This window comes from Petaurus breviceps, unplaced genomic scaffold, assembly GCF_028583685.1.
Source record: "Petaurus breviceps papuanus isolate PSGF00001 unplaced genomic scaffold, PetGlider_PUasm1.0 224, whole genome shotgun sequence".
In the NCBI taxonomy this organism is placed as follows: domain Eukaryota; kingdom Metazoa; phylum Chordata; class Mammalia; order Diprotodontia; family Petauridae; genus Petaurus; species Petaurus breviceps.
The window spans coordinates 2,951,299-2,976,648 of NW_027185887.1; the positions used below are offsets into that span (position 1 = coordinate 2,951,299).

General features: G+C 35.3%; 1 protein-coding gene across 5 annotated transcripts in view; it reads right to left on the bottom strand.

Annotated features, from left to right (window-relative positions):
* ZNF516 (zinc finger protein 516) overlaps positions 1-25,350 on the bottom strand; it is a 150,242-nt gene that overhangs the window by 6,319 nt on the left and 118,573 nt on the right. For 4 of the 5 annotated variants that reach the window (XM_069094973.1, XM_069094976.1, XM_069094975.1 and 1 more), the window contains 3 exons: positions 12,837-14,330; positions 5,951-6,055; positions 4,780-4,850 (listed from right to left, as the gene is read on the bottom strand). In XM_069094973.1, coding sequence (XP_068951074.1) covers positions 4,780-4,850; positions 5,951-6,055; positions 12,837-14,330 — 1,670 coding nt within the window. The remainder of the gene's footprint in view (positions 1-4,779; positions 4,851-5,950; positions 6,056-12,836; positions 14,331-25,350) is intronic. The other variant, XM_069094977.1, reaches the window with a different exon arrangement.

The window sequence follows — 25,350 nt, forward strand, 5'->3', positions numbered from 1 at the left end:
AAAATATTTTGTTGATTACAAGAAATGCACAAAAATGAGGTGTCAAAGGAAAAGGTAATGAGGCATTGTGTAGTGTGGAAAGAGCTTTAAAATTAAGTAAGAGGATGTATTTGATGATACTGGCTTGAAATACTAGGTTGAAGAGGTCATGTTCTTCCTAGGACTAGTGTCCTCACCTTAAAAAAACAGGTATCTAATTAAATCACTCTTATAAAGTGACACAGTGAGACAGTGAGAGAGAGAGAGAGAGGGAGGGAGGGAGGGAGAGAGGAAGGGAAGGAGGGGGAGGGAGAGGGAGAGGGAGAGAGGATTCAAATCCCAACTTTGGCACCTAATGCTAAAGTCCTTTAACTTCTCTGATCATTAGTTTTCTGATTGATAAAATGGTAAGACTTGGACCTGACAACATTTAAGATTCCTTCAAATTCTAAATCTATGATTCTAGGCAACTCAAAAATTCTACATTTTAATTCTTCATAATTGCAGCAAGGGATTTATCGACTAGGAATTCTGTTCTGAGCAAACTATTTGGTCTTGATCTTAAACTTTTAGCACTTCAGTTGTCTCTTCTATCATGATTATCTTTGACAAGGTGGTAGTTGTTGTTCGGTCTTTTCAGTCATGGCCAACTTATAAAACTACAAAAATGAATCACTGTTGCTGTTGAGTCATTTCAGAGTCTTCATGACCCCATTGGGGGGGGGGGTTCTTGGCAAAGATACTGGAGTATTTTGTTATTTCCTTCTCCCACTTATTTTTACAGATGAGGAACTAAGGCAAAAAGGATTAAGTGATATGTCCAGGGTTACACAACTAGTAAGTATCTGAGGCAGGATTTGAACTCAGAAAGATGAATTTTCCTACCTCCAGGCCCAGCACTCTATCAACTTTGCCACCTAACTGCCACAAGGTTAGAGTGTGTATTCATAAATAAATGATTACTCTATTTTAATCAAACAAATGTAGTCATAACATCAACGTATAGTTTTAAAATATATAAAGGGGTCTTTATAAGAAAAACATATGTGCATGGAAATATTTTTTCAATCTAGCAAGCTAGAGGACACATAAATTCAATTTTTCTCCATTTCCTCTCATTTATCTTCAGCAGCAAGGGCAAAAACATTTGGGAAAATGCGTGTATATTTTTTATGGCTACTATTTCTAAATGTGTATATATACACTCACAAATACACCCATTATGTCTGTATTTTCTTACATTCTCAAAGCTATTTTTGACTTTTTTTAAAAAAAACACACAATGCCATAAGAGCCTCCCTTATGAGACTGCTAATCACCAACAGACACCCATCAACTATGTTCTGGAATACATATGTACATATATGTACACAAAGACCAGGGATTTAGATAATTTATAATGAACATGGAATATTTTTTGCTTTTTATTTGGATCTACAGTGCTTTTTACTAGCATGGTGCCTAAAATATAGTAAATGCTTAATAATGCCTGTTGATTGATTAATAAACCTCAATATACCAAATATTACTTTAATAAAGTAATTTGGCATACATTAGTATATGTTAGGAGATGAAGTATGGTGCACAGGAAGAGTTCACAGTCAGAAGGAGTAAATGCTCATCCCAACTTCAAAACTTATTAGCTGCATGACTACGCAGCCCCCCTCCCTTTTGAGTTTTATATTCCTTATCTATAAATGAGGACAATAATACTTGCACTACCTACTTGATAAGGTTGTTTTAGGAAAATGCTTGGGAATCCTTACAAGATTATATAAAGCACTGCGATTAATAATGAGAAATTATTATCGTGAGCATACACAAAGAATGAGGATGTTCAAGAAGTTCAGTATGGCAAGAGATCAAGTAATTTCTGCATGAATAAACACATGTTTATTGTATTTGATGATGCTGCCACTACACAAACACATAAACCCCAAGCCCTATAGCTATTAAAACTCCATAGGAAATATATCTGTTCTAAATATCAATTAATAAATTAACAAAGCATGAAAAAGATTAAAAGAAATATATGCCAGGTAAAATGAATCAGACTTTTGTGATAAATAACTACAAGACTATAGCACAAATCAAGATATCCTTTTATGCATGAAATAAAGGAATTTCAGATTTTGATGACATTATACTTAATGTAAGAGAACCAAGGAAAAGCAGCGAATAACTCTAAAATTTAATTTATCCTTTCATGATGCCTATTTTGAGTGCTACTTGAGGAAATAAATTACAAGCTCTGGTCATGGGAACTTTTAAGGGAAAAACCAGGGAAACCACACACTAAAATGGGATCTGGATATTGGATAAAATGCAACCATACTAAGGAATCATGACTTTTCATGTTAAATCAACAATACCTCTAACTATTTTTTATGTGATTAAAGATAAAGACTACTATCAGAGGGGATGGCAATGACTAAGAAAGCAAAGAACCATGTTCTCTTGATGACAGAGCTTTGAGTCAGGATGTGAACTATAACATCTGAAATCTGGATAACCATTGTCACTAAACTGAAAAATTACACAGTTCCCTCTCCCCCAGGGCCTGTTGAATTGAGAGATAATGTAAGTCTATTATGTCTGTGATTAGCAGAAAGTAAGACTGTGCCAGAGTAAATTTGTTAGGAAAAACATTTATAACAACTACCTAATAATAGATATTAGTTTACAGAGACAAAGCAAAAATATAAGTACAGTTTGTTTCTATGATTGTCAAGAAAGAATCACCAATTTCTAGGAATCCCCAACATAAATATTCAGTGTTTTAAAAATAATATAACATATAATCTTAATTCCAAGGTTTCTTTTCTTTAATCTCATATTCCTACCCATGGCTAGTAACACAAAGACAGAAGAATTTAAAGATGCCTAGGTAGAAAGAAATCACTTTTTTTTAAGAAAAATTTTTCATATTCATCCAAGCCATGCACTGAGTTATTCATAGCACTGCCCAGTGTTTCACTCTGACAACTGCTTTTATCATGGAGCTATGTCTTTGTAGAGGTTTAATGGCGTTAAGTTAGAATATTTTGGAATAATTCCAATTGTAATCTCAATATGTAATTCTCCAATTAGGGCATGACCGTGCAGTTGCTACATTCCATAGAAACATTTCAATGACTTCTCCATGATACAGGAGTTCCATTTAGTCATAAGGTTCAATACTACCTAATGCAAGTAAAGTCCACACACAAATTTGGGCACTCAATGAAATGTTTCCATACCTGTTTCATTTACTTCGTCATTACCAAACTACTGCCTTTATCCCACTAAGCTATAAACTTTAAGAATGGTAAAAGTTCTTTTTATTAAAATGTGCAATATTATAGTAGATCCTATTCCATTGTCTTGACATTTTAGTAGCAGATCTTTCTGTGCAATTAGAACTTCCTAAAAATACTTAAAGCCAAAAACTGCCCTTTAAAATGAAGTCCTAACTAGGTTCTAGTGTTGTCTATGTGACTGTGGGTTAAGTCATTAGACTTCTACAGGCCTGTCTGTTCACCTATAAATGAATAGTGGAGTGAGACTGAATGGCATCCTTTGGACTTTAGTTTTTCATGTTCTTTCATATCTTTTCTAGCTCTAAAAATATCTGAATCTATGAGCAGAACAGATTGACTGGTGGCCCAGTATATCAATATAACCCAACTTCATACATGAACATAGACTTATTCTTGAGAATAAAGTTTCTAGAGATTCCTTAGCAGAAACCTTTTCTTCAGTGACAAAGAAAGTAGTATGTTGCTATGTCTTCTGAGGCAGCTGGTTAGAAGGATGGTTCAGCACATACAGAATGCTTTATGTGCACAAGTAAGGTAGCTGATTAAAAAAAAGTAATCAACAATGGGAGAAGAATGGGAGAAAATAACTCATGCCCTCAAGTCCTTTATGAGAGATGACCTATGAAGTTGTTCATTATACAGATAAATTAATGTTGAAGACAGTGACAACACCTAACACAAACACCAAAATGCCTCTCTGCCTCTTTCTGTAACAAAGAAATTGTTCAAAATATGGCCTCTTATAAAATCTATGGCTCATCCAATCATGAATATCTACATTATGATATACATTTATATATGTGCACAACTACGTTATATCAATAACATAATATTAAAATGTGTAATGGAAAACATGAAATAATGAATCACATTAAACATCCAGACACAGTACTAGATTTGGGAATGCAAAGCATCACAGAATCAAACTAAAGGCTAAGAGTATACTTACATAGTGTTATAAAAGGAGATCAATTGTTTACTTGTACCATTTTGAATTTTAAAGGGGGCTTTATCCAAAAAAAATTATTTTTATAAAATCTTACTTTTCAAATGCCTATGCAGTAAATAGATCACTGGCCCTGGAGTCAGGGGGACCTGAGTTCAAATCAGGATTCAGACACTTAACACTTATTAGCCATGTGACCTTGGGCAAGTCACTTAACCACAATAATCCTGCCTTCCCCCATCCAAAAGAAGCAAAAAACAAAACAAATAAAATGCCTAATATATTTAAATTATCATATACTGCCTCTCACCTCTACTACATAATCAACAATATTTAACAGTACAAGTCATTGCTAAAGCTACTTTTAGTGTACAGTAAAACCACTCTCAATGTGCATCTGTAAAAGAAAGTTTAGGTTCTCAAACAAGGACAATGCAAATTTGTTTATACACTTGGATTTAAATAGTTAGTGCTTTAGTGATGAATCCATGGTACATCTTTTCCCAGTGATCACATTAAAAAACAAACAAACACCCAATTAATTGTAAAACATACTTGTTGTTTGGGGGCATCTGTAGAGGTGGTGTGAACTTCAGTCTCTTGGAGTCCATTAGATTCAAATACCACTGTGGGAACAAGGGGGTTCATTAACAGACCAACATTCAAGCTTTGTTAGTTTCTACATACTATTTGAAACCATTACAGATTAGCCACACTCACTCACTCACTCATTCATAGATAGTTAAGATAGTCATATAGATAGAGAAATAAATAAATGAATGAATAGATAAATAAGGCACCAGCTCCTAGCCTGTGGCTGGAAAATACCAATTTACCGTAACACTTACTGTAAGAGAGGCTGATAATGGCAGCCTAGGGCCACTGCCCTTTTTAATTCAGACTTCTCTGCTGAAGAAAGCAATCACTGACAGCATTAATTATCAGTGTATGTGTAAAGGGTCCCTCTTCTTGCATTACTTACCATTTGGCCTCTGTCATTTTGTATCAGCCTGGCTTATGTATGCATCATTCACACTTCTGATAAGAACCTGCAAGTCTCTCTATACTGCCTCTCTCATGGCACATGTGGTGGGTATTCTGACACAGAGTAGTTTCACCCACTGTGTTCTCAAGCACGCACCACTATGATTTAAAAAAAAAATGTGGGATTTTATAGCACATCATTGACCAGTCTGAAGGGGATCAGGTTTCCTGTAACATTGTTCTAGTCAAAATCAATGAGGAGATAAAACAAAGCCTTATGTTAGGCTTAAAGGAGGCACTTTGATTTCAATTTGTGCTGGTGGCAATAGAATTCATTAGCATATTCATTTCTGAGTAGCCTACTCTCTAATTAAAATGGAACATTTGCAAACAGGCTTATCTCAAATTAAGCCACAAGGCACTTTGATGTGGGTATGGAGGGGGAAGGAATAAGGTGAGGGACAGAAAGAATAAGTTTAATACTTATTTAAGTGAAGGAGAGAAACAACCTTGATATAGAATAGAAAATTCATACATATAAAAATATATATTATACATACATATATGTACACATATGTATCACATATATGCATATATGTGCATGTGTATATATCTATATATGCACACACATATTTATTTAATAAGTAAATAAATTGGTTAGAACATAATTTGTGCCATGGGTGAGATCGCTTTCGTTTCAGTTGGATGGATAAAATGACTGGTGAGGGGGAGAAAATGATACCTGTGTGAGACCGCATTTGGGTCCTTAGGTGATTAGGCTGGGCAAAGCCTTTGCCACATTCTATTGAGAAGAGCTCTCCTTGGCGGCCTTGTGTCCGCAGCATTCCTGTGGGAAGATGGTGGTGATGGAAGTGGTAGTGGCCGAGGTGGCAGTAAGGAAGAGGAAAAGGGAGGGGAGAGAGAGGAATGGGTAGAGGAAAACATTATGCCAGAAGAAAACATCATTAGTATGTCTAATGTGTCATTATGTGAGGCTACCTTCAGGCCCTGGATGACAACTGTCAGCCTTCATCTAGGCACTGGCTGACAGACCAGGCACACACAGGACTGCGAGAATGCATAAATTACATTGAATTAAAAAACGTTCCCCATGATGTGCCCGCACCAGGACTGGCATGTCAGGTGTATGCTTTTCAGAGCAGCTGGATCCACTCCTCAGCCATCACCTAGCTTTGTCAAGCAGTACATCAGGCAAATCAAAGTGACTCCAGCGTGGCGCAGACAAGTCACATGGATAATAGGAAGTGAGTAGAACCAGAGCCCGACTGTCCCCCCTGGGCTGTAATACCTGGGAGACAAATGCAGAGTGAGTGCAGCCATCACAAACTGATCAAACCTTTAGCCCTTGCTTACCTGTCTGCCTCAGCTGCTCTGACCTCAGACCTTTGAGGCACAGACGAAAGACATCTGTGAATGAAAGTGTCATTGCAGACATTTGGAGCTAGTAGCAGCCCAAGCCGTCTCCTACCCACTTTGGTAAACATGTTTTCTAGGCCATTAGCATTTGTGGAAAGCTACTCGAACCTCTTCTTTTTCTCCAAAGGTCAGTTTACAGTATCTGACTTAAAGGACTGGTCTTTGTCTTTTTTCTGCTGATCAAAAAAGACACATCTGACTTTTATGGGAGATTGGGTTCAGGCTTTTAGTGGTTTCTGTTGCTTTCTGGCATATCTTTTCTATTTGGGTAAGAAGTTCTCCTCTGAAGTAAAACAAAAGTCTAATGTTTTTTTATAGGATATTGCCTTTAGAGAAATTTCTTAGCATTTGCCTTTTTCTGCAATGCTACAACAGCTGATAGAAAAAGACAAGATGCTAATTGGAAAAGTTACGCTTCTACTCTTAAACAATATTTACATTTAACTTTAGGACTCAAATAAGTTTCTACACTTTCTAGCCCGAGTCTTTTTATTTCTGTGAAAAACAGGAAACAAGGGGAAATAAGTTTCTACCTTATTGGTCAACAGTTAATTTAAAAGTCTAATGCTCTCCTTTCAACCCTCTTCATCTAATTTAGACATGCTACCTCCAAGTATTTCTAAGATTCTAGTCTTAAAAGTTATACCTTGTACTTAATATTTTAAATGAGAATTCTGATTTTCATCTTCCTGTTAAGAAATAAAACTTAAACAATGTTATTTGGCAATGTGATGTAATGGAAAAGGCACTAAACTTAAAAATCTAATTAAAGATGAATGGGAATTTATCACAGTCCCTAGAAATCAGAACCCTGAATGCAAGGATAATATTACTATGCTCTTATTATGTATCATATGTATATAATACATTATTATATATTCTTATATTAATTACATAATGTGGTATATTATAATTATGTAATCTGTATTACTACTGATATTTTGTTATTAATATGATATTTATTATTATTTTAAGTACAGGGATCTTATGCCTAGAAACTCTTGTTTGCCAAATAGCTAGATTTTATCTCAAGTTAATCTATTTGGTCTTTAAGGAAAACATTTTATCTACATTCCATTTGGTCTAAATCAATCCCAGTGATTAATGTGTGTATCTTTTCCCCTAGTCATTGCTACAAAACATCTAATTAACCTCAAATAGAAACAATTTCTAAAAATAATCTTTCTTGGTGTTTAGATGACAAAGACAATGGAACACTTTACCTAGTCTCTGTGGATGAATACAAGTCAAAGGAATGTTTATGATCACTGTTGTGACCCCAAGTCCAGAATGCACAACTTTTTAAATGCACACTAGGATAAGATGCATTCTAACCATTCTTTTCCTTCCTCTGAAGATCTACTCAGATGCTTCACAGCTTGAAGATGATCCTGAATTTTTAAACTGCAAGCTTTGGCAAGTTCAACCAAGCTAAAAAGAAACTTCAATTGCTGACAATGTTTTGGAGAAAACCATCTACCAAGCACACAGAGAACACCCACAGCAGTAATACAGATATTTCTAAATACTGATGTAAAAATATTTAAGCTGATCAAATGAGATCATTTATATAATTTGCAAACTTTAAAGTGGTACATAACAGCTACCTTTTATTGTTTTTGTTTACCAAGTATCTCTTATAAACACACAAAAAAGGTCTTCCAATCCACTGGCATTTCTTCTTTCTTTTATTCAAATGCTATTAGAATGCTGACTTGCCTCTGGTTATATTTTTTAAACAATCATATTCTTTCTTCTTTCCTTTAAAAAAAGGGGAGGGAGGCACTAGGAGGCTTTTCAGCTGTCATCTTGCCCTTTTTAGTCAAGGCTGCTCCAAAATTCTGAGTTTATCAAAAAAAGGTTATAAACTTGTTTTGCATTGAAGACTACCTGGTGAGCAAAAAGCTCACACAAGTGACCTGGAAATTTTAATTATGTAGGAAAAGTATTTTTTAAAAGTAAAAGGTAAAATATTATGTACACATTATGAAGTGTAAAATTAAGAATCACTAACAAGTAATCCAAGATAGACTTTGTGTGCAAGTTATTATAGTTAACACAAGGAAGCATTTTAAAACCTCTTGTGCTTGATATTTTTTACATTTGAAAAACATGTTGCTTGAATATTTACATATTAACTTATACGCTTTAAACAACAACAACAAAAATCTCTAAACCTGTTGAAAACGGTATGGAAAATGTGCAGATAAAATGTTCCAAACTATACAGTACTTTAAGTACTATGATTGGAAATCATCAGTCTTCTTTTAATACTTACCAAAAATAATAACTCATCTTTATATGGCATTTTAAGGTTTACCAAGTGCTTTCCTCAATACAACCCTGTACCTTTTTAGATTAAAAAGAATATCTTGCCAAGATAAATAAATAAATCCTATGTAGTGGCACCATGGGCCCAATAATAATAAATGACACAATTCTTTCATGCCACTAGTGTAAAATTATTTCTCTTCCAATTCATTTTTTAAAGAAAAAGAATTAAATCAGTTTAAAATATAAAGCACCAAATAACTTGTTCTATTGGTGTGACTGCCTACTAAGCAAAAATCTCATCAAATAGGGATTTAGGTAAGTTAATGTCACTATTTCAATAATTTATGACAGTGTAAGTACTGCCTCAACTGATGCAGATCCCAATTCCTCCATGACATAATACATGGACTTTGAAGCATTGTGAGGTCAACAAATCCATCAACCAGGACAACCTGGTGGTGAAGCTCACCAAAATCATCTAAGCTATTGCTCATATGAAACAGATATTGTCAATCACAATATCCAGATATAAAACCCTTATAGCTTGATAGGACTTGACAAAGTTTGCATTCAATTATCATACAATGAAATTCCTATTTATTGTAAAACATTGTGACTACAATCATATTTTAGAATTGTTGGTTTTTTTAAATCTAAACTGGATTCATAGGATTTTGAGCTATAAGAAAATTTAGAGCCCATATAATCTAATCTCTTCATTTTTACAAATAAGGAAACTGAGACCCTTAACTTGCCCAAGATCACATTGGCAGCAGAAATGTGAAGAAAAAAGTTCTTTCATTATTGATCAGCTTTTTAAAAAAAATCAATACAACAGCAATTTTTAAATGTTACTAAAACTGTATATAGAAACATTTAAGTTTTTTTTTTTAGAAAGAAAACCACAAAGTTTTGTGGTAGCTATTGTCTAGCCTTAACACATGACACCTAGGTTTTAGATTGGGATAAGAATACATGTACTTTTAGGGAGGAAAAGGGTAGAAAAATCAATTTGGTTTGGGGAAGGAAGTTTGGCTGTTTGTTTATTTTTTTAAATAAATTGGGTGGTATAATGGAAAGAGCATAAGATTTAGAGGCAAAGGGCTTGGGTTGAAATCCTAACCCTGTCACTTCCCAGCCTGGTTTGAACCTACCTTTAGAGCCTTATTATACATTATTCTATTCACCTTCACGAGCTCCATAATCTAGCCAAACTGTCTTTCTTGCCATTTCTCATACACAGCACTATGTCCCACATTCATGTCACTGCATACCCTCCTCATCTGTGCCTCCTAGAATCCCTGGTTTCCTTCAAAACTCAGTTCTCCTTGAGAGCAGGAGCAGTCTTTTACCTTTCTTTGTATTCCCAGCACTTGGCACAGTACTTACAACATAGTAGATGCTTGATAAATGTTTACTAACTGACCTACCTGAGGTCTATTAATGTAAATATCTTTATGACCTTTGGCAAGACACCTCACTGGGTCTCAGTTCTTCACTGGAAAATGAGGAGGTTGGAAGAAATGATCTATAAGGTTTCTTCTAACTCTAAATCTATGATTGTATGATTCCATGAACAGATAATGAAATTCAGTTCATATTAGATATATTGAAATACAGTTCATATTAGATATATTAGAACTGGGGGTACTGTAAATACTATATGTTACATATTATTTGGTTCTCTTTAATTATTTTTCTTTGTTACAAGAGAAAGTCCTATGGATAGGATGGTATATTACGAAATCACTATTGTGTTGAAAATAAAAGGCATCAAACAAAACTTAAAAAAGAAATCTCTCGTGGTTCCCTACTGCTGATAAAGTAAAATCTTTTTTTAAAAAGAGGCTGATCTAATATCATATTTATCCCTTACCACAATTTCACACATCACTCTGTGACCTAAGACCTCACTTTCATTCTAGAAAATTTTGAAAGATCTTCTAACTATGAGAAATAAAAACCAAAGTACTGCATTAATAACATTGTAATAACATGGGAACAGAATGTACTTTACTGCCAAATATCTATTCATTTATAGGACAAAGAAATTCCATAATCTAAAGGCATGTTTATATACTTTGATATAAACAAACACCTTTACTTCTTTACTCTATGCATGCTGCCTTTTAGCTCATGGACTTTCAAACAAAATGGCTGAAAAATAATAATGAAGAGTGAGGAAGTTCTTACTAATAGTCAACCTATGCCCTCTGCTAAACAATCTTAAGAGTTTTTTTTAAATAAGAATAGGGACTAAATGTGTAATTTCTTTACTATAGGGAACTCCCAAGTAAGAAAATTCTTTCTACCAATGCAGGTCAACTTTTCTGCAACTTGTATCATTAAGAGTTGCCTAGAGAACTGAGGACTTAAATGACTTGCCCAGGTTCAAATAGCCATTATCCATCACAAGCGGGATTCGAACCCAGGTCTTCCTGGGTTTGAGGCCAATTCTCTACCCCCTATACCATGCTGCCTTTCTCAAAAGTTCTTCATACATGATTCTAAGCCAATGGCACCACTATGTTTCATATTCTACTCTTTAACAACCAGAGTTTTGCTTACCACTATTTCACAAAACCAAGAATTATGTCCTTCCCTTGAAAAGTCTGCCTCTATTTTCAGAAAACAAATATTCAGTGATCAGTCACCCCCCCATTAGCATTACTGAAGGAGTTCATTCACTCATCCATTCACTCTTTTGAATTAATTGATTTTACATTCACTTTATATTTTATGTTGCCTCATTCTTACTCAAACCAAGGTTAATATCACCAAGGGAAAAAATAAGAAATCCTTAGAGCAATAGTTTCCAAGTGTGGCCCCCAAACCTCTGGGGATCCCCTGAGATTCTCTCAAAGAGTACATGAGGTCAAAACTATTTTCATAGTATTACCAAGACCTTTTCATTTCTAATAGGATAAAAACCTAGCAAATATCAATAGATATAGCTCCCATAAACAAAAGTTCTTGGGGCAGTGGATGTGAAACAATTTTTAAAAAGGAAAGGAGCCATGAGAAGTTATATCTTTGCTGCCTTTGAGAAAAATTTCAAAGATGGAGTTTTTGTTTCATTTTGGTTTTTAATAATAAAACCTCAATGTTCAGGAACCTAACTGCCTTTTGTGTTTCAAATATCCTTAAAAAAACAGAAACAATATATTTTATAAGCTCTTTATAGCATGTAGCAAGCTGGAAGCAGTTTTCTTATTAAATACTGATATAAAAAATCAAGGAAAAATATCCTACAATCCATTTTTAAAACACTTTTTTTCAAGTTTATTATATCCAAGAATTCTAAATGGAATATTTGTAAGATATAAAATCCTGTTTACTTGATTCTGAACACAGAATGTATATATTTTTAAATAATACACATATTAAAATAAAATTTAAAATAGTAATTCAAAATGATTACTCATCTTTTGAGAAATAAGGACAATGATTAGCCAAGGATTCTTTGTCTACAATGACAAAGGAAGTAAAACACAATCAAGTCTGCCTTTTCTAGGCACATTTCTGTGCAAAGGAAATTTACATGGGTTCCCAAATTCCCATCATCTAGGCAGGAGCCTAGAGAGACCTTATTTTTCCCTAAAGCAGGAAAGTTTATGATGTGTACTAACACCAGATATCACTAGGGTATTAGTGTTACAAGGGAACTGAAACATCTGTGTAACTCTACCTTCACTCAAAGTAGTGGGTGAGGGAATATAATATAAATGCTCTACAATGAAACAGATACATCTGACCTGCATTTGGAAAGTCATGCAGCAGGTGGGAGCAGTATCCATGACCCTCCAAGAGGGAAAAATTACTCAAACTGTCTCAGAAAAGACATTGCTTATATAGGGTCTGGTTACATAAATGACTAAGAAGTCACAGGGAAGAAAGAAAAGTGCTAGAAGTCTTACCTCTATGTTCTAAGGCAGGGCCATTAGCACCCCAGCTCTGGTAGAGCGTAGCAAGGTCCTTTGGAATGTACGTCTTGAAAATGTTTAGAATGTCCAGGCGTTTGTCATGTCCCTCAGATGCTGGCTCTTGTTTGAGGGAGTGTAAAACTGAGGAAGCCCCTGACACAGTGGACTGAGCTTGCATCACTGGGCTTCCCCTGGATCCCACGCTGCAGTTGGTCAGTGTCCTCAGCTCATGGGCAGCCTTGTTGTGGGGCTCCCGAGGAGAAAGGGAAGGACCTTCAGATTTCAAATAATGCTCGGTTTTACACAGAGGTTGTTGATACTGAGGCTGAAGGTTGAATTTGGCCTTCATGGAGTCAGATGTACAGTGTTTATTCAGAGTGGTAAAGCTGGTCCCCACTGGGGAAATCAAGTACTTCTCTGCTGGCTTAGTATTAGCGAGCTGGGGGTTTGCCCTCGATATGACTGTCTGGGTAGGCGTTAGGCTTCGGCTATAGCTGCCTGCATGCACCAGTTTGGAGTTGGATTCATACTTAGGCTTCAGCTGAGGTGAGTGTTGCGAAGCTGAACCATATTGCTCTTGGGTATGGGTCATTTTGGTTTGCCGATACCCATCAGAACCTGATGCCCATGGCTCAGAGTTGCCCCCCAAAGGGCTGTCCTTACTCTTAGGCATACTAGCTGGTTTTACTGTGACTCCCAGAGGGGAGCTGCTTTTGGATGCTGACAACCCACTGGGGCCCTGGGTGCGTGTGAATCGGGCAATGGGCAAAGGCTGACAGTCCTTCCCCCCGAGAACAGGTGGAGGTCCGGTGCGCCCACTTCTGGCAAGAAAAACCACGGTGTTCTTTATACCCTTATAACCATTCTGCTGAACCCACTGAGGAGCCATAGAGTTACAGCTCACTTTGTGCCAGATTCTTTTGTGCATCCACAAAACTTCTGGGTAATAAGTCTTGTGGTTACAATAAGGACATGGGTGGACAATCAAAGCAGCCTGCAAGGATGAAGCAATATCCTTATTCTTGGAATCATCTCTTGTGGACTTCTCACTTAAATCTAGTGGAACCAGGTCTGGTGCCATTATCACCTTTTTTCCTCCCCCAGGATAGTCCTTGTTGTGCAAATCAAACAGTTTTTCTTTAGGATGACTAGCTTGGCTTTCTAATGAGACCTGAAGATCTACTGCCATTTCTGAATATGCTTGATCCATACCTGAAACAAAATTCACATGGCTGCCCGAGCCTGGAATTTCTGGCTTACGGTGAAACGCTGGCATTTTTAAGTCAAGTGAACATCTGTGTTGTTCAGCATTTTTAGAAGCATCTTGGACGTTATTTTCAAGTATTGGAACAGAAATGGTTATTCCTAATTTTGATTCACTGGCCTTATTTTCTGACATGTTACCATTTCCAAACTGATGACTGTGATCTTCATGAGGCAGCACTGTGGGCACCTCTTCAGAAAATTTGCAATTGTACGGCTTTCCTCCTAGAGAACCCAAAGTAAAATAAAAAGTTACCACCTCTCATTAAAACATGGAGGCAATATTAAAAGGAAAGTTAATAACTTTACAGAAATGGTAATATAATGGTACCATAAAGACACTGAAATTAATTGATTTGAGCATACTTTATTTTCACAAAAACTACAACAGTATCCTGGACCTTAGCTGACTTTCAAAGAGTATCCCTGATTTATGGATAAGCCATTCTGAAAAACAATATGATGATCACTGTTTTGCTGAATAGGACACAAAATATAGTAAGAAAATTCAATGTTTATACAGCTAGTTGATACTTTAATAACAAGCAAAAGCATTTGTGTTTCTATTAAAAATGCCTATTTCCAAGCCATAAAACGACTCCAAGTAGGAGTATGGTGCCTTTGCAGGTACTGTATTTTACAGTTTGCAATTCTTCAGTTTGTATTCTTTTCTCAGAGTCCAGAGGAAGGCTGCAACCTAATGACACAAGGAACAGATGAAACTCCCAGTATGTGGCCCAGTGTTTTCTGAATAACTTAGTCATAATATTGGGGGGGGGGGGTGTTTAGGGGAGTGATAGAAATGGGTTTTTTTGCTAATGTTGACCTTACAAAATATGTTTAATTAAAACATGTGATGAGCAGTTTAAAAAATACAAAAAGGTAATTCTCTGTCTATAATTGATAATTATTCAAAGGTAATGAACAATTCTTAGAAGAAGAAAAATGTTGACAATCACTTAAAATTTTCAAACTCAATAGTCAAAGAGAAGTAAATTAAAATAATCTGGGGAAAATGCCTCACAACCCTCAAATTGACAAAAATAATTAAAGTAATAAAAGAATGCTCTTGGGATTGTGGAGAAACAGATATATTCCTTTGTTGATGGGGGAATCTTATTTGAAGAGGAATGTGGCAGTACACAATAGAAGTTCCAAAAATAATCATACCTTTTGATCTAATAATTTTGCTTTTGGAAACAGACCCTAAAAGTGTTATAAAAGCAAATCAAAAAGCAGCTGTTCAAAAACTTTCATACTTTTAAATTTAACTTTTAAACATTGGAAGGAAACAAAATATATGAAAATAGGGAATGTTTAAACTCTAGTAAATTAATAAAACTGAATACTATAATGTAATTTAAAATGACAAGTATGAATAAGATAAAAATATGGAAAGACCTTTATGAAATAATTCAAAGGGAAAAAAAGTTAACAAAACTATAGAAGAGGAAAAATAAATAGAAATGAAATAACAAAAAAAAGAAAGAAAAAACCTTGGAAACTTGGACAAAGTGAGTGAAAAGCCAGGATCTATTATGTATTGGAATTAATTTAATGTAAAAATTTACTAAACAAGTTGAATTAATTGTAATTTTTTTTAATTAAAGAACCAAAGTTACTCCATGGGTAAGGGTAAAAAAGACCAGCTATAGAATCTGGCTCATGAAAATAAAAATAATAAAAGTAGTGGGACAACCCAAACCTATCTGACTGCCGCCTATCTGTCCAGTCCTGTTTTACTCGATTCCTCTTCATGTACTCGGCCAGTATCCTACTAGCTGCTCCACAATCTTATTCTGTCCCCTCTGCCTTTCCAGAGGTCATCCACTCCTGATGCCTCATAACTCCACCTGTTGAATTCCTCTCCAATTCCTCAAGGTCCAACCCAGGTGCAACCTCTCCATGAAAACTTCCCCGATACTCTCATCAAAAAAATGATCTTTCCCTCCTATTTCTTACATCATTTTGTTGGGACCCCCTCCTTTGTCCCTATTGCATTCTACCCTCATTCATACTTATCTGTGTTCATGTCTCAATGATCCTCTCCAATTTTTTCTTAAGACTCCTGTGGGTAGGGGCTGTATTGTGCCTTACCTTTATACTCACAAAGTCTGGTAAAGTGCTGTGTAGGTTTTTGTTTTTATTTGTTTGGGGGATTTTTTGGAAGGGGGCAAGGAGAAGGAAACTGACTTGTAAATGCATTAGTATAAGAAACTCTCAGTAAGGAAAACTTTTCATTTATGTAGATCTGCAACTTTTATATAATTTATAATCTTAGAGTTAGCTGGGGTACTTAAGGATTAAGTGACTTGTCCAAGACCAGACAAGCCAGTACAGATAGGGAAAAGGTAGAATTTAAACCCAGGACCTTCCTGACTCTAAGGCCAACTTCTTATCCACTACACTGCCTATCACCTTGCCTATAAATAAGTATCTAATAGAGTTTACTTAATTGAATTAGGAAGAGAGTAACTTGAGACTTAAAGAATAAGGAGCTTGCCTTATTCACTGTTACTTAGTGTTAAAAGACCTCAGAAGTCATTGTCTGAAGCCTTTGCCGAGTAGATTCAGAGAAGTAGTTAGAGTTTTTATAGCCATAAATGAGTATCTCATATACTTCAAGAAATAATAAATGTCTGGGCTATATGTGATTTTCCAATTTATTTATTCATCAGGAAAAGGTGCTACAGGCCATAGGAAAAAATATATTTCAGGTTGGAGAGGAACTTGGTGTTGACCTGGTCTAACACTCCTTATCCTACATATGAAGAAACTGAAGTCCAAAGAGTTTAAAGTTACTTACCCAAGGTCATTCAGGTAGTAAGAAGCAGAGAAAGAATTGTACTCAGGACTATAAATCCAGTTATGAATCATGTAAAAATGTGATCTCAGATAGAAGAGCTTGGATGCTCACAGAAAATGGGAAGGAAGAGTCTGCCAGACAAAGAAGAGTAGATAGAAAAACTGGGAAGAACGTCAGTAAGGGAAAGGAAAAGGGCAGATTTTATGTAACTTAGTAGGAAAAAGAGAAAGTCAACCAGTGAAAGGAATAATTGAATGCATGGCTATATTATATGTCCATAAGAAATTCCCTAGTGAGTCACATATATGAGTGAATCTGGGCCAATTATTTTTCCCATTATTCTGCGAGGGTTCAAAAGCATTTTGTTTTCTCTCCTTGATAGCAGCCTTAATGATTTTGCAATCCCTCAATAGCTCATTGCAGGTCCATGGATTTTCTAAAACCTTAAAAAATGTATTTTTAGCTATGCCACCATTTAGGAGTTTTGAATATCATAAGCTTATTATATTATTGTATTAAGGGATCATTATCTTTATCTTAGACTTTGCTTTTCCAGGGTTCCACTTCTGGTCCCATACAAGGACTCTACAAGTAAGTCTATGTGTTTTCCCTATCCTTACATGCTACACGGGGAGAATATGGAGTCAAGGGGGTCACTGTCAGTTCTGAAAGTCCTAGAGAGGTTTCAAGGGCTCTCCATGACTAAATCTACAACTAGTACTAACTGAAGCCTACAGTGAAGGAGTGTGTACAAGTGAAATATCCTCTCTGACAAGGATCTTTTGATGGATAGGGAACAAAACAGAACAATATTATCCCAAATTCTCCTCTATAGGAAAGAGTATTGTAGAAATGTTCCAGTATAGAGGTTTTAACACTTTCTGAAAACAAAGCATTTTTCCTTATAAATACATTTGGCTAAAATAGTACAAAATGGAATGAATCATAACTGAGATCAAGATTGGACTATGTGACTAGATAGATAGACAGACAGATAGCACATTTATTAAGTGTTGATTATGAGCCAGCACTATGCTAAGCACTGGGGATACAAAACAAATAAAACAAGACAGTCCCTACACTCAAGGCACTTACATTCTAATAGAAGACAAAATGTAAAGGGGATTTGAAAAGTGGAGCTGGGAGAGTACTTGGTCAGATTAAAAATGCATGATTTCTCTCAGGAGGCATCTTACTTTTTTTTGTTTTGTTTTAATTGGGCTTTGAGAAATTTCAACATGTATGTATGACTGTGGGTTATAATTGCATGTATGTGTGTACATATGCATATATGTATACATACATATATGAGACTGTCTATTAACTTATAATGTTCTTTGACATTTCCTCTTTAGAAGCAAGAGAAAAAACCAATGAATCTCTTCAAATTGGTTAAAAATCAATTCTAAGATGATCTTTATCACAGCAGTAATGCTTACTTCACAGAATGCATTTACTATAGAGCTGAAGGAAGCAGACTGACAAATGTTTGGTTTCAATTAGTATGTAGTTAATGAGCCACTGTTAAGCAAATTTAAAGGGCTATGTTCATATATAAAATGTTACCAATGCAAAGCAATACGCAGATTGATGGGGATGAGATGGATGATGGGTAAATTGTTCCACTCACATGAGTTCAAAAAAACTAACATTTAACTAAAGCCAAACAGAGTTGTAAAGTGCATCCACCCCCTGGGATTATCTTAAAACACTGAAGGGTAACCATATGTTTGGGGTTGGATTCTCGTTGCTATAAAAGTGTATTTAACCTCGACTTCAATTCAGGGGGAAAAATGTCTTAAGTCTTTGTTTAATTCAAAGTAATTAGGTTAAAAATAACCCATACATTTGCAGTCTCAAGGGACTGAATGCTCATTCTGTTAAGGTCATTTTCAAATTCTCAAGGGGGTTAAAGTCTAAGAAGGAGAAAAAAACCAGTTTTTTCTGGTATCATAGGGGATAAGAATTTATGAAAACACATGCCCCAAACTATTAGTAGAATTTACAATTTAAAGCAAAGAGGCTGAGAGCAACAATGTAACATGACACCACACATCTGTGGTATTTTCTAAGAACATCTGTCAAAGCCCAAAACATTTGTGCTCCCAAACAGGACTCTAAAGCTTCACAATCTAAATTCAAGTGGTTGTACTTTTGACCAATATTAAATAAGAAACTAAAAGAAAATAGTAATACCCTGAATCAAAAAGGAACACTAACAAAATGTCTCCAAAGAATGCGTAAGCTTTACATTGGAAACATTATCGTTTCTTGCAATTAGTAGGTATACAAGACTGATGGTACGGATACCATTGGACTAAGCGAAAATATGAAAAGAAAGGAGTTAGTTCAGGAAAATGAACTGCTGTCAGACAAAAATTAATTACCCTTCCTATAGCAGCACTTTGTAAATCTGAAAGAACTATATACTTTATTATTATTATTATTGTATTAAAAATAACTGACATTGGAAGAAAGAATGATGAAGAGAGGTACTTTGAGATAATATAGTTTGACTAATACAAGTAAAAATAAGGATTTTTAAGAGGAAAAATCAGTCATCAAAATTAATCATATATTTTTTGGCTGGAAAACCAGATGTAACTTTGAGGAAGTGACACACAAAGTTTGTGCATCTGATCATTCTGGAACATTTTTTTCTCTTTATTCAACAAGGAACTGATTATTTTAAAAATCATAAGTGGCTAATTCAAATTCAAATTCAACCGAAAATTAGTTGAGACAAAACAGTTGAGTAGATATACAAACATATACACAAATAGATGTATAAATGTTTATATATGTACACATATACACACATATGTATAAAGAGACACGTGTAGCTTAAATTGCTATAAAATGCTAATAGTAATGTAAATTATCTTTAACCATTGTTTTCTCTGCCCAGCTACTGAAGATATTACCATCATTTGGCACAAGTTTCATTAAAGCTAATCTGAAGCAAAATTCTATCAATGGGGTACTTTTGATGATCCTAGGGATATTATAATTCACATTCCCACTTAAAACTTTGCAGCCCTCTCTCATTTGTTATTTTTTTATTTTTTCTATCCCTTTACTGATAATACAATGTAACCCAGTTATTGACGACTTCTCCAATGACTCCATTTCAAATTTTCTTCTACAGTAGCTTTTCTGCTACTATATCATGCTTCCACCTAACACAGTCTGAATTCAGATAACATCACAACTCACACAACTGGGGTTGGCTATTGTTCTTTTCCTCCCAGGCAGAGCTTAAGGAAAGAGACAATATAAACGAAGAAGCCTTTGGCCCTCTCCATCTAAGGCTGACATGTGGCTCATGAATATGGGCCTCTCTTCTTTGCCTCTTCGCATTTGTTCTATCCTGCTTTTAGATGAAAGAGTATTGGAGATAGCTATGACCCAGTGAACTTCAAAAGCTCATAATGATTAACTACCAGAGACCCAGGAGCCATCATCTGTGTAAAAGTATTATGGCCAGCCAGTCCAACATTCAGGTCTTACAGCTATGCAACATTTTGAAAGTAAACTTGGTGAGGCAAATGCTATGTAGAAACTACATAGTAAGTATGAAGTAAGTATGAGCCCTCTCTCCCCCAAGGATGGAGAAGGTATAAAGAAGGTACCTCAAGGCATTGGAGGAAATATCTATACTTCTGTTCTTGTATCTTCTAAATAAATATCTATGGTATTAAGTAATATTAATTAGTTCACTGGACTGGAGTGATAATCACTAGAGGCTAACAGTGGGGAAACACATCAGAATGGAAACTTAGGCTGATAATATTAAAGGAGAATAACTTCATTTGCAGAGCTTTGCCTAAACCACATCACTAACAGTGTATTAGTGTGTCTTTCTTCCTACAATCCCTCCAATTTTTATGCATCCTCATCTTTTACCCTGACCATTTTCTGCACTGGTGAAATGAGAGATTAATTGACTTGACCCAGATCACAGAGTCAACCATATGCTAGAAGCTGTACTTGAATGAAAGTTCTCATGACTCTGGAGCTAGTAGTCTATATATTATAGCACTCATAATTCCCATTGCTATAGAATTTAAGTAGGATTGTGTAGCAGAAATTGTGCAGTAACTAAAGTTTTGATATACCTGGTTTAGAATCCTAACACTTAGAAGTTGCAAGTGGGTCCACAGGCAAGTGTATTTAATTATACTGAGCCTTAGTTTCCTCATCGTATGAGGGCTACAAGGTTTTGTAGTGCAAGACAGTTATATCAAAAGAGATAATATGTGCAAGGTTCTTTATAAATCTTGAAGTGATACATAAATTTATTATCTTGATCTTCTCATCTCTTTTTATGAGATTCACATAGAAATGGTCCTAGGATAAGGTCCCCTATGCTGCTGTCATTCCCTTATATTTAGTGGTCTATGGACTATTACATAATTGGATAAACTAACTGTGTTTGTGGCCAAATAAATATTTTAGAATGTAAGCTCACTGGCTCAATGAAAACATCCTTGGTAAAACTCCAGTAGTAATCAGGACAATGGAGAGGCTATATATCTCACCCTTCTGCCTCCTGATTTTGATCTCCTCTTGTTAGTGTTCTATATTTTGAAAATGTTTCATTTTATGTAGCTTAGAAAGCATAAGCATTTGGTATGGTAATATTTATTATTGTTAACATCATTTTTGATGAGATTCAAAAATAAATAATGATGATAATAACAATATCTGAAACAACAGATCAAGAGTAGCCCTAAATTAATATGGTCCTAATACCCACATAATCCAAAGCAAGATGCAAAGATGTAGAGGGGCTACTTGGTTTTTAAATTTTTTTTAATATTCTCCCAAATCTATATTAAAATCAAAATTCTAATTCTGCGCTTAAGCTTTGATAAAGTAGATATGAGCTGGAACAATATGTATCCAAACGGGTAAATGAGAATGGCTCATTTTGGAGATACACATAGCAGAAACATACTAACTATGGCTTCTAAGAGTACTGGAAGTTCACTGTTCAGAATTATTACCTTTAATTGTTTTTAACCCCAGAGGCAACATCTTCAACAACAACAACAAACCTACTACCCTTTAAAATGCATAGAGATACAGTAAATGCACTTTGTAGGATACATTATTCCCCTTTCACTTTAATGACTGATTTGGGTTCCACTGTTCATTCTTAGTTTAGTTTTTACATTCATTTTAAGGCACTTAATTCTTAGCACATATTAGTGACTCAGTTCTTTTCCCCTCTCAATTAAAAAACAGGCAACCCAAAACAACTTTATTTTCCCTTACTCCTCAGAGAAATGAAATGAGATGTGGGGAGCAATGTACTAGGTGCCAGGAGTCCTTGCTTCTATTCTTTGCTCTAAATATGGGTATATCTTATGACTTTGGGAAGCTAACTTAAGCTCTCTGTGTTTTGGCTTCTCCAAATAGGTATAAGCTTTCTTATCATCTATCTACCCCATGGCACTTGTGCATCTATTAAAAAAATAATAATTACAGTGGACTCTCTGATCCCTACATTTGATTCTCTTAGATATTTTTGTATGCACCAAAAATCTCCCCTCCCTAGCTCCTTGTTCCCTGAATTCTGACTTTGCAACTAACAGTCTTGGATGATGCCATTAAATAATTAATTTCATCCTGAAATGATCACCTCAACCCATGTTTTCTAAGCACTCTAAATAGTTATATGATTTCTTTTCACATCTTCTCAAGATAGGAAATTGACAAACATAGTCAGTCTTTTACAATACTTCTACTATGTTAATGTTTTGCATTAGCTACACAAGTACAACCTATACTGAACTGCTTATCTTCCCAGTAAGGGTGGGTGACAAGGGAGGAAGGGAATGAATCTGGAATTCAAAGTTTTAAAATCAAATGTTTAAATATATATATATATATATATACTATTATTAATACTATTTTACATGTAATTGGGAAATAAGATATACAGGCACTGGGGCACAAAGATCCACCTTGCCCTACTGGAAAGTTGAAGGGGGTATGGACAAGATAGGGGAGACAGCAGATTGGAGGAGGGGATATCCTGTGGGATTGCTATTTTGGGGCGGTGGATAGGGGAAAAACGGGGAGAAAATCTGTAACTCAAAATCTGGTGGAAATGAATGATGCAAATCAGAAGTTAATAAAGCATTTGAAAAATGAAAAAAAATATATAGGAAATCGCCCCCACTTTGTATTGCCTTTTGTTTTTTTAAGGTTACAATCGCCTTTTCATTCCATTAAATGGAAGGTCTTCACTTATCTTCCAACCATGTGGTAATAATAGCAGTCAATAACGAACATCTTTATAACACTTTAAGATCTGTAAAGCACTTTACACATATTTTCTCATTTTATCCTTACACCTGAAAGGTAATAATAATGATGATGACAACAGTTAACAATTATATAGCTCTAACTATATGCCAGGCACGATGCTCATCACTTTATGATTGTTATCTGATTTGCTCTTTACAACAACCCTAGAAGGAAGGTGCTATTATTATTTCCATTTTATAGATGAGAAAACTAAGGCAAAGAGAGTTTAACTGACTTTCCCAGGGTCACACAGCTGTAGATATCTGAGGCCAGATCTGAAACAAGGTCTTTCTGACTCTAGACTGACCACCCATTTTTGCCTCCCATTCAGTAAACTCCAGTTGTTCCCTAGCACTTACAAGATAAAATATAAAAGCCTGTGTTCAGCATTCAAACCCCTTTTTTAACTTAGTCTCTACTACCATCTTTCTGGTCTTCTAAGACTTTATTACCACCCCATCCCATGTACTCTTCTATCCAGTGACACTGCCCTCTTTACTGTTCCTCACACAAAACACTCCATCTCCCAACTCCATCCATTCAGCCTCTGACACTTAATAGCTGTGTGACCCTTAGAAGGTCACTTAACTTCTTTGACTCAGTTTCTTCATTTGTAAAATGAGAATAATAATAACCCACTTCTCCTAGGGTTGCTGAAAGGATCAAATAAGATATTTGTAAAGGGGCTTAGAACAGTGTTTGGCACATAGCAAATGTGCCAAAAATAAATGTTTATTATTATCATTATTATGTCCTGGTTTCTCTGGCTTCCTTCAAGTTCCAGTTAAAACCTACCTTCTATAGGAAGCTTTTGCTAATTCCTCTCAATTCTAGTACCTTCCTCTGTTTATTGTTTCCTATTTATCCAGTATATAGCTTGTTTGTACAGTACAGAATACTGTGTCCCCCATTAGAGTGGGCACTTCCTTGTGAGCAGGGAATAAAGTCTATGCCTTTCTTTGTAACCCAGAACTTAGCACAATTCCTGGCACATTGTGCTTAGTAACACCATTTAGGTGCTTTAGTAAGTGATTTACTAGATTTCTAAACCAATAGTTAAATTTTTCAGCATTTGGGTTTGCTTGGGTTTTTTTCATCTTATTTAAATCTTCCCTCTGTGTTTCTTCTGGTAAGCTTACTGTATCATCTCTGGAAATCTTCAGAAAATCCTACATAATCATGAGGGTCAGGTTTTCAACAAAGAGAATATCATGCTTTAAGTTCCTGGAAACAACTGTTTTTCTTGTACTAAAAAATAAATAACCTTTTGAGGGGATGAACAGATGAGTACAAACAGTGTCGATTATCACTGACACCTTTTATTAAATTGATTATTGTCAAGGAAGATGGGAGTGGAGGAGAATGTCAGGAAAATGCCACTATTTGTTTAAGGTAAAAAAAGTAAAATTCACAAGCTGTTCAACTTAGCAATGGGAAAGACTATAGAGCTTCATGATTTCCAAGGGGGGAAAAAATGTGTCACATAATTCTATCCTATGTCAGTTACTGAAACTTTCTCTTACACAACTTAGCTCTCTTTTTTGTTCTTTTATTCTAAATAGCATTAAGGGTAAAGTCTAATATAATTGAAAATAATCCTGAATTTTTGCCTTTATCATGACTGTTTTTAGTTGGGTTTCTTTCAACTTTTCACCCCTTTTTATCCACCCTCTCTAAAAAATATTTTAAAGGATCCAAAAGAAGGATATTTTATTTTGGTTGCGTTCTAGTTTCATGTCCTAAAATGGTCAAAGCCATCCATGAGTTCTTTTTTATTTGTACTGTTAAACATTTTAAATGTTGCATCACGTCATTTCTGTAACTTGACCTCTGCTGCACAAAACTCCTCATTGTATTGTCCACTTCATCCTCTCAAAAGAGCTGTGAAATCTTCCTGAGGATGAATAAGAAAAAATGCCACTGGAATTCACAACTCATAACATTCTTGATTCTCAATTTGACTAATCTCTCTAGTATTGTCTCATTGGACACCTGCTGCCTTGTGAAAACAAAACCCACTGAGCCCTCACAATGTAGGCAGTGAAAACATGAATAGGCAACCAGCTGACTAATTCAATAAAGTTTGTTCAATTTGTAGGTCTTGCTCTTGAGATACTCAAT